This window comes from Crocodylus siamensis, chromosome 8 (assembly GCF_052110815.1).
Source record: "Crocodylus siamensis isolate JL-2025a chromosome 8, ASM5211081v1, whole genome shotgun sequence".
Classification (NCBI taxonomy): domain Eukaryota; kingdom Metazoa; phylum Chordata; order Crocodylia; family Crocodylidae; genus Crocodylus; species Crocodylus siamensis.
Window position 1 is genome coordinate 54368623 of NC_143402.1, and position 10301 is coordinate 54378923.

The following is a 10301-nucleotide window of genomic DNA, read 5'->3' on the forward strand; positions in this document are numbered from 1 at the left end:
CAGAGGACTGGAAAAAGGCCAATGTGGTCCCCATTTTCAAAAAAGGGAAGGAGGACCCAGGTAACTATAGGCCTGTTAGTCTTACCTCGGTCCTGGGGAAGCTCTTTGAGAAAATTATGCAGGAGCACATCTGCAAGGGACCAGCAGGGGAGATTATGCTTAGGGGCAAACAACATGGGTTCATTAGGGGCAGGTCCCATCAGACCAACCTGGTGGCCTTTTACAATCAGGTCACAAAATCCTTGGACACAGGTGTCGTGGTGGATATAGTCTTTCTGGACTTTAGGAAGGCCTTTGACACTGTCTCTCAACCCCATCTCATTAAAAAGGTAGGCAACTGTGGCATTGATGCCTACACAGTCAGATGGGTCACAAATTAACTGGAGGGCCGCACCCAGAGAGTGGTGGTGGATGGATCATATTCAACCTGGAGGGATGTGGGTAGTGGAGTCCCACAGATGCATCACAAGCAGGTCCAAGGAAGTGATCCTCCCCCTCTATGCGACATTGGTCAGGCCGCAGTTGGAGTACTGCATCCAGTCTTGGGTGCCACACTTCAGGAGAGATGTGGCCAACATCGAGAGGGTCCAGAGGCGGGCCACTCGCATGATCAGGGGCAGCAGGGTAGGCCCTACGAGGAGAGGCTATGGGACCTGAACCTGTTCAGCCTCCACAAGAGAAGGCTGAGAGGGGTTCTGGTGGCTGTCTGTAAACTTACCAGGGGGGACCTGAGGGGAATGGGAGAGGCTCTGTTCCCACAAGCACTACCTGAAGTAACTAGGAATAATGGCCACAAGTTGATCAAGAGTAGGTTCAGACTAGACATCAGGAGGCACTACTTCACAGTCAGGGCAGCTAGGATCTGGAACCAACTTCCAAGGGAAGTGGTGCTGGCTCCTACCCTGGGGGTCTTCAAAAGGAAGCTAAATAATCACCTAGCCAGGGTAATTTGATCCCAGCATCCTTTCCTGCCCATGGCAGGGGGTTGGATTTGTAGATCTGCTCAGGTGCCTTCTGACCCTATCAACTATGAAACTATAACTCAATTAACTTAATTAAAGTCTAGGTGGTCTTTCTCAACTCTTCACTCCACATGTGTTAGCCACTCTCCCTCCTTTTTTAATGTTGTTTCACTAATCAAGGTGGCCTTTCTTTTGCCATTCTGCTGTTTTCTGCTCCTGAAAATGTAACTCCTACAGTATTTTGAAGCCCAGAAGACTGTTTTTAATTCTAATTAAAAAATTTAACTCATGGATACACTGCCAAGGTGCTCAAAAAGGCTTGGTTTTGTTTTATGAATCTGAGGGCATGTCTCCACATGCATTTATGTATGACTACTTTTCATGAGCATTAAGCTAATGTGCATTAAGCAATTTTTGGCAGGTATCTACAAGTGCAGGGATATGGCACTAAAATTACTCCCAAGTCCCTTCAGCTGTGCCATGTGCACCTGTGGCCACCAGGGAGGAGCTCCAGCCTCTGGCTTCATGGCTGCCAGCACTTGGCAGCCATATTGAAGCCAGAGCCAGCTGCCAGCACCTGGAAGCCATTTGGGAAATTCTGATCCCTGGCCAGCCCCTTCCCTGCCCAGAAGCCATGTGCCCAGTGCAGGGGCAGTTCCCTTCTGGCCCACCCTGCCTCCCCAGGGCTGATCCAACCCCTGCCTTTGCCAGCAATGCCTAGTGCCCCACTGCTCCAGCCCAGCCCTTGCCAGTGATGACCAGCACTATGCACTCCTGCTAGCCATGGTGCTGGCCCTGCTAGTCCCAACAGGCTCCCCCTCACCTAGGCCCCAAGACAGCTGTGCACCCACCAGCAGGGGCCAGGGCACTGACTGCAGGAGGCCCTTCCCAACCCCCTCCTCCTGCACTCCCCTCTTCAGCCCACCTGCCCTACCACCCACATACCACCTACCCCCTGCCCACCTCCAGCACCACTCTTAGGACATGCACATGGGTGAAAAAAAAATCTTTATTACCCTCACAACATCCACCCATCCCACCTCCATCCCCCCTCAACAAACAGAACTGCCTCCCCCCTCATCCAACAGAGCCCCTCCGCCACCACACCCACCAACAATAAAAACCCGCTTACAGATGCAAAACTATATACAGCAAAAGCTTTGTTATCCAACACCCATGGGGGATGGGGAGTGCTGGATAACTAAATATGCCAGCTTATTGCTTCTGCCACCGCGTCCGGGGCATCGCTGCCCCTCCCGCTACATCACCTCCCCTCCCGTGGGTCCTAAGGGACAGGGAGGCAGGCCTTTGCCTCAGGCTGTGGTGGGTTCAGCAAAACTGGAAGTGCCACAGTTACTTTTACCTTACAGGCTGGCATTCCAGTTAATAGAGCATAAGGTGCCAGTTAAGGCAGCTTTTATTATACAAGGAAGAAACTATTTACAATCTTTTGGGTCTTCAAGCCCAGAGTGGTAGGTAGTAGGGGGGGAGGGCTAGGGGGCAGGGCCCCAAGGCAGGTGCCTAGCAGTTTAGCCCCTGGATGCTCCCCAGGGCTGGGCTCAGGCTGGCCCCCTAGTGGCAGGGCAGACCTGGCACTAAAGTTAGTGCCGGGTCACATCTTCATGTGCATTAGTGCGCATTAACTAATCATGCCTAAATTTGACACCTGCATTTGCAGGTGTCAAATTTAGATGTGATTAGCCTAAGTTAAAGTGTATTAAGGATGCCCAGGTGTAGATGAACACCTGTAATGTGCATGAACTTAGGGTAATGTGCATTAATGCATCTCATATAGACATGCCCTGAGAGATGTACATTTAATTCTGATGACTATCAGACTAATGAAATAACTTCTTTGGATTATTTTTGCCTATTTTGCTGTTTTTAAAACACTACATATGATAAAGCAAATTAATGGACAGGCCAATAAAGTTATATTTGTTTTTGCTTCAATCTTAAACTGAATGATACAGCCCCAGGCCCCTGGCATTTTCGTAATGTTTGTAGTTTCTTCTAATTAGAAGAAACAAATGTGTTGTGTTACATGTAATGATGCACCTCACCATTTTCAGTCAGTGCAGGCCAGGTGGAGAAGAAATGGGTAATCCTGTTGGGTCCATAGTATGCCAGGTGGAATATGAGGTAAACCATTAAAACTGGGAACAGGAAGGCACCAAAAAGCCAGGCAGCCACCAACTGGGCACAGACACGTGGGTAGCGCACTGGGACTGCAGATAGTCACGTAGCGATCGCAGCCCATCACTACCAGCAGGGATAAATTTGTTTCAGCCAAAGCCATGAAGAAGTACATCTGCAGAGTGCAGCCAGCCCAGGAGATGGGTCTCCCCCCATACAGCAGGGTGGCCAGCATGTTGGGGATGACAACAACAAAGGTGTAGCAAGTCTCAGAGAGCAAGAGGGTGAACAGGAAGAAGTACATGGGGTGTGCAGAGCACTGTTCAGCCAGATGGCCATCAAGATGAGTACATTAGCAATCAGTGCAATGATGCAGATGAGGAGAAAGACTGTGAACAGGGCATAGCACAGCTGTAGGAGTAGAGAGAATCCAACCAGGATGAATTCAGTCACCAATATATCATTGCCATTTCTTGTGCCGACCTGGGGCTGTCCCCACGAGGAGAGAAACAGAGATCAAAGGGGATGTTCACAGGCAGGAGCAGTGTCCCCTGGCAGGACATTCTTGAGTCGCCCATGCACCCTGCTCTGCTCCAGACCCAGTAGTGCACCAGCAAGACTGCTCAGACAGTAAAGAAATTCTTCCTTATGTCCAGCCTGAAACAGTCTTGCAGGAGTTTATAACCATTCAACCTTGTCATCCCTTGGGGGGCTCTGGTAAACAATCATTCCCCCAGATCCTGGTGAACACCCCTTATAAACTTATAGGTGGCCCCTGAACCTATGCTTTTCCAGGCTAAAGAGTCCCATAGCTCTTAGCCTGTCATTGCAAGGTCTGTTTTCCTGACCTCTGATCACGCACATGGCTCTTCTCTGGACTGTCTCAAGCTTCTCTACATCCCTTTTGAATTGTGGAGCCCAAAACTCATCTTTCTTGAATCTTCTAAAATGTTTCACACCATTGATTCTTTCTTGCCCTATCATTTCCTTTGCCTCTTCTTCTCTTATTGAAACTACAGTTAAACAAAGGCAAATAACTCAATACTGTACTATTATTAAACAGACCTATTTCTAGTCTACAATAGGAGCTCACTCTCTGCTCTCACCACAGGATGTTACTGTCCCTCCCCTAGAGACCCAAGCACAGCTGCTCCCTCTGACATGGTAACTTCAGTGGAGTGAAATCCCCACTCAGCCATGGGAATGTGAATTTTACCCTATGGGCAGACTGGTGCAGACTGTGGATGGGTTTGCCTTCCTCTGCAGCACAGGTCATGGCTCTCTTCCCTGAATCTCTTGAGTTAAGTTTAACAATGCTAGTTAAACTACGAGGGATTACCGATCATAATGATGACAGTCAGAATTTCCAAGGCTGCTGTGACTGAGAGGAAGAGCCCTGTTGCCTGACACCTCCTCACTCTTGGACAAGATAGACAGAAGGGATAAGCCCTGCCATCCCCTTACTTCTACACAGGACCTGGCATAAGACCTAGCCCTAGATCCACTAGCCCCTCAGCCCACAGTCCCACCTCCCCAACACCAGGACACACACCAGGCCAAGGTCCTCCTCTCCCTTCTCACCTGAGCAAAGCACAGCACCAGGTGTAGATAATGGCCATAAGATAAAGCCCATTAAAGCCCAATGAACAATTACCCTGCAGGCACCAGCCCCCGCTCCTCGCCACCTGCTATAGGCACTGTGGCACTTATGGGGAAAAATGGTTTATGGGAAGGTTGCAAGTGTCCACCCCTGTCCACACAACCAGAGCCCACCCCCATCCCCAACCATAGACAGCAATGTAGTATATTGTACCCGTGTCCCCTGGACTACAGGAGTTTGGGTGTATGGGTGGATATTAGCAGACCTCTCTCTCTGTTTGTTGGTGAGAGTCTGCACTAATTCAGCTCCAATGCCAGAAGAGAACTGAGGGCTAAGCTTAGATTAAGTTGCCTTTCAGGGCCTGGGTTCAAGCCCCACACTACATGTGATTTCATACCCAGTGACTTAGGCAGCTCCACACTCACCCTGAAGGCTGTTGTGCAGCCCATTCAGAGACACCTGTCTCTCTCCAGGCATGGGACTGAGGTCCCAACTCGGCTGGAAGATCCCACTGGGCAGCAGGGCTCCCAGGGCTAAGGGCCACAGCACCCATCTCTCTTGTGGGATCCATCTCTCTGGCATGTGCTGTGAGCTGTGTGGTGTCTGGTCTAGTGCTCTTCCCCTGCATGGGGGGAACCCCACCATCCCCCTCCCTCTGAAAGAGCCAAGTGTGGTGTCAGTGCCGAGTCAGCTCCATCCTCCCCTTTGAAAAGGCAGTTCATCAGTACTCAGTGGCTTGCCAGTTATTCCCATTAGGAGAAATGGACCTTGAGACTCAGGTGTTACATTGGGGCCTATCCTTTCTGTCTATCTTGTCCAAGAGTGAGGAGGTGTCAGGCAACAGTGCACACAGGCTCATTTCCCTGAACACAACGGGGTAATGAAGCAGCAGGCAGCTCCCTGCTCACACTCTCCCAGCCAGTCCTGTGCCCTGAGAGCTCTGCCCTCTGCCTCCACTCAGGGCCTCACTCACAGTCTCCCGAGCACTGCACACTCCCACTCCAGCACTCAGATCACAGGAAGCTCCTCAAGGTGCACAGCCTGGCCTGGCACCTAATGGGTTTGGGCAGAAACTTCTACCACAGGAGCTTGCTCACTCAAGAAAAGGGTGAGATTATTCTGCCATTTGCCCTGAAGGTAGGTGCTAAGTAGAACCAGCAGTTTTCACCAGGCCTGTAGTAGTGTCTGCAGAGCAAAGGGCCACCTTCCAGCACAGAACCTCAGGTTTGCCCTGAAGTTTGCTTTGCAGCCAGGGTGAAGGGTAGCATTTTCCACCATGTTGTGCGACTAGGAGTTTTGTTGCTCTTATGCTCTATGGGGACAAAATATCCTGGCCATTGTCTTCCGAAGGGCCAATCTCACTTCCTTGTTTCTCAGGCTGTACATCATGGGATTGAGCAGTGGGGTGAAGACCGTGTAGGACACAGCAATGAGCTTGTCCTGCTCCAGTGAGTGGCTGGACTTGGGTCTCAGGTAGACAATGCCAGCACAGCCATAGTGCACAATGACCACTGTGACGTGGGCAGCACAAGTGGAGAAGGCCTTGTGCCGGCCCTGGGCTGAAGAGATCTTGAGAATGGCAGTAAGGATGAAAACGTAGGACAGCAGGATCAGGAGCAGAGCACCGATGATGAACAGGAGGCCACCTGCAAAAACAACAATTTTGGGGACCTTGCTGTCAGTGCAGGCCAGCTGGAGCACTGGGCCACTGTCACAGAAGAAATGGTTGATCCTGTTGGGGCCGCAGTATGGCAGGTTGAATATGAGATATACCTCTATTGCTGGGATCAGAAAGCCAAAGAAGAGGCAGGAAGCTGCAAACTGTATGCAGCTACGTAGGTCCATTAGCTCTGAGTAGCGCAGGGGGTGGCAGATGGCCACATAACGATCATAGCCCATCACTGCCAGCAGGGAGCAGTTGGTAGATGCAAATGACAGGAAGAAGAACATCTGCAGAGCACAGCCCACCAAGCATATGGGTTTTCCTCCAGACAGCAGAGTGGCTAGCATGTTGGGGATGACGACAAAGGTGTAGCAGGTCTCGGAGAGTGAGAGGGTGAACAGGAAGAAGTACATGGGGGTGTGCAGAGCACTGTCCAGCCGGATGGCCATCAAGATGAGCAGGTTGGCCATCAATGTGATGATGTAGATTAGGAGAAAGACTGTGAACAGGATGTAGCGCAGCTGTGCGGACAGAGAGAAGCCGACCAGAAAGAACTCAGTCACCGAGGTGTCATTGCCTCTTCTCGTGATGGGTTGGAACTGGCGCTGAGGGGAGAGAAGCAGAGAAAGGGATTATTTGCAAAGCAGATGCATTGTGCCCCTCCAGAATGTTTCTGAGCCCCTCCCCCCATCCATAATGGGCATGGCGTGTCCTTTATCCTCTCCCAGACCTCTGCCTCTGGTGTGCTTGAGAGGCCACTAGTGATGACTCCAGAGTGATCCACCTGGTATATTTTTCCTGATTAGCAATGGGTTAATGGGCCAGGTTGGCACTGACACCAAAACAGAAACATACATTAACTTAGCTGAAGCAAATGGCAGGCCATCCCCCACCAACCCCTTCTGTCCTTGTGTTTTGGGAAAGAGGCAAATACAGGAGTGGGCAGGGAATCTTTGTTCCTTCAGCTTCTCCAGAGCTCCCAGCCCACAGCATGCTGGGACCAGGAGAGGATCTGCATCCCTGGGCTCACTGCCACCAACTATCCTATTCTCACACATGACCTGCCCTTGTGTGCACAATGTATAAGTCAGGATTCACAGCGATCAGTTGGTACGTTTCTACCCCTGGTTCTTTCCAGGGCAGAGGAGGCTTTTGAGAGCAGTAGGAAATGCCCTATCCTGGCTATTTACTGGACTGGCAATGAAAACTCCATCCCAGTGATATCACTATCTCTGCTCCTACATTTCCAACTGCCTAAGTGCAAGGACAAGATCAGTACTAAGGGTCAATGTTACAGCAGACACTGAAAGTCTGGTATCAGTGCAAGGTAATAGTGTACCTGACAGTGTGAGGGAAGCTGTTAAAGGAAACTCCCTTCCTGTAGCCACTTCCCTGCTTTCATGGATTTATAAATCCATAAAACCCACCTTTTTATGGTAGGTTTTCCTATGAATGGCCCTGGTCAGGATCTGACCATGGTGCTCTTGGGGGATTTTTCTTGGCTTCTTCAATAGGTACGAAGTCACCAAGGCTAAGAAGATCCAGGCAGAGGAGGGCTGGTATGTGAGGTGAGACGAAAGACGTTCAGCAAGGGACAGGTCTGAGCAGCGTGTCTTGGCAGTGCCGGCCCTTTCTCCCCAGGGTCAGAGCAGCCTGGAAGGGGGTGGAACACTGCAGCTATTTCCTCCAGACGCAGGTCCCACCCCGAAGCACAGCGCCTCCTCGTCTTGCAGGCTTGCTATAGAGTGGCAGTATGGAGATAGGTCAGGAAAACCTGCAGCTGTGCTTGGGCTGGAGCCCAGACTCCACAGCAGCAAGGAGCTCCTCCAGCATACGTCCTTGCCTTCCCCTGCTTGGAGCCCTTCTCACTAATAGACATTGATGGCAGAGCACCTGTATACCTATCCAGGATCTGATGTCCTCTCCAGGACCTCAATGATGAGCTGAAGCTCCACAGTCCGGCACGACCCTGGCAGAGGGAAGCTGGCATTCATCAGTAAATGCAGAGATTCCTCCTTCAAACTGTCTTGGCAGGTGGCATGGGAGGGCTGCTTACTTTATACCTGCCGCTTAAGGTTTGTATCTCTCCGGCATTATTAAGAAGAAGACCCTCATCCCAGCTGCTCCAGGACACAGCAACCTACCAGCATGTCTGGAAACAGCTCTAGAAGGTTTCCTTGGCCACGCTCCCAAATAGTCAAGGCAGAGGTCAGTCCCCATGTATGAGCTGCTCTGAGAGGACAGTGAGTCCAGAAAAGAAAACAGTGCAGTGCATCTGTGCAGTGATGAACAGGAGAAGAAAAACAGCTAGGTGGGAGTCAGTGGAGCTGCTTCTGTCTGTCCTGAAAGCCAGAGTCTGCCCTTTTTATGTACCAAGTTATCTCTTCTCCTCCAGTCCCCAGGTCTAATGGCTGGGAAGGGCTGTTGTTTACATTTTTGCTTTGGGGGCCCTGGGACCTAGTCCTAGTCTCTGACACAATTGATCTCCCTAAAGCCCTGCGAGCAAGAAACACATGGGAAATGAAGACGCCACTCCTCTCTTAGGGATGCAGGTACCCCAGTGCTGGAACCATGAGCACCTGAGCTGGGAAAAATAAACTTTGTTCCTGTAACTGCAGAGTCCCGAACTGGAGTACCCAGGATGTGGGCAATCGATTCCACCCATGCCCAGGTATCCCTGACCCAACCAGCTCCTCTTCCCACACAGCACAGACACCCCTCGGGGAGCTCAGTCAAAGTGTACTTACCCTTCATTCAAACCAACTCCACTTGACCGAGGTACCCAGATACCACAGTGGTGGGCACAGTATGAAAACCAGGCTGGGAATAGGTAGATAGAAAAATAGGAGTTAAACAGAGCCAGGCCTTCAGGATTGGGTCCAGTGTCATCTAGAAGGACACATAGATTCATAAATTCATAGACTAAGGCTGGAAGGGACCTTGGAAGATCATCAGGCCCAGCCCCCTGCACCAAGAAGGAAATATTACCACCCTGGGCCTGTCACAGCAACCCATCCTCTGCGAGCCAAATACATGAGCATAGGCCTTGACCTCAACCAGGGGCTCACAGTCCCTTGGACATCCCTGGGGTGTTAGGACCTATCTCAGACCAGGCACGTGGCAAAGTGAGTGCCCTGCTGGGACCCCATGGATAGGAGTGTACTGATGAACTAGCAACAAGCAGCAAGGCACGTCCAGGGCTCCCACACCCCTGCAAGCTCTGGCCAGTGAGGTCCTAGGATGTGCCCAGCTCCAGCCCCAGTTGCTCATGTTCTTAGAGCTGATGCTGCTCAAGCACCTAAATGAATTGAGGCCTACAGTAGGGGCTGTTGGCCCAAGGGACATGTGCTTACGTCCCAGGGTAAAGTCTGAGCTGCGCACAAACAAACATGTTGGAACAAGGGAGAAGAGACACTGGCGTGCATGAGGAAGGCCCTGGACATGAGCCTCAGTGCCCCCCGACAGGGTAAGCCACAGACCCTGTAGAGCTTGCTGAGAACGCTGTGATAACCATAATCCTGGCAAGAGTGGGGTAGCCTGGGCATGCACCCAGGAACTGCCAGTGCATTGGTAAAGTGTCAACCAGGGAAGGAACAGAGCCACCACAGCTCCATGCACTGAACCCCATGACAGCCAGAGCCTGCACTCTCACCCATGGGGCTCCACTGCTGCCCCTGCTATCTGCACGCTGAGCTTTACTGTTGAGCAATAAGCAGGCCCAGGGCCAGCCTGGGCACTGGGGCAGCAGAGGTGTTAGAAAAGCTGGTCACCAGATTTTTGTCTTTCTGACTAGGTGTTATAGATTTCATAGACATTAGGGCTGGAAGGGACCTCACAAGATCATCAGGTCCAGCCCACTGCCCAAAGGGCAAGCAGTCAGCAGGGGTCAAATGATCCCAGCAAGATATGCATCCAAGTGTTTCTTAAAGGAGTCCAGAGT

The 10301-nt window shown here is 51.2% G+C and overlaps 1 protein-coding gene across 1 annotated transcript; it reads right to left on the reverse strand.

The window, feature by feature from the left end:
* Positions 1-6003: 6003 nt before the first annotated feature.
* LOC149858604 (olfactory receptor 10T2-like) lies at positions 6004-10017 on the reverse strand. The gene is made up of 2 exons (XM_090060204.1): positions 10008-10017; positions 6004-6938 (listed from the first exon to the last, which is right to left on the reverse strand). Exons 1-2 carry the CDS (start codon positions 10015-10017, stop codon positions 6004-6006), a joined length of 945 nt encoding a protein of 314 aa, XP_089916330.1.
* Positions 10018-10301: the final 284 nt, after the last annotated feature.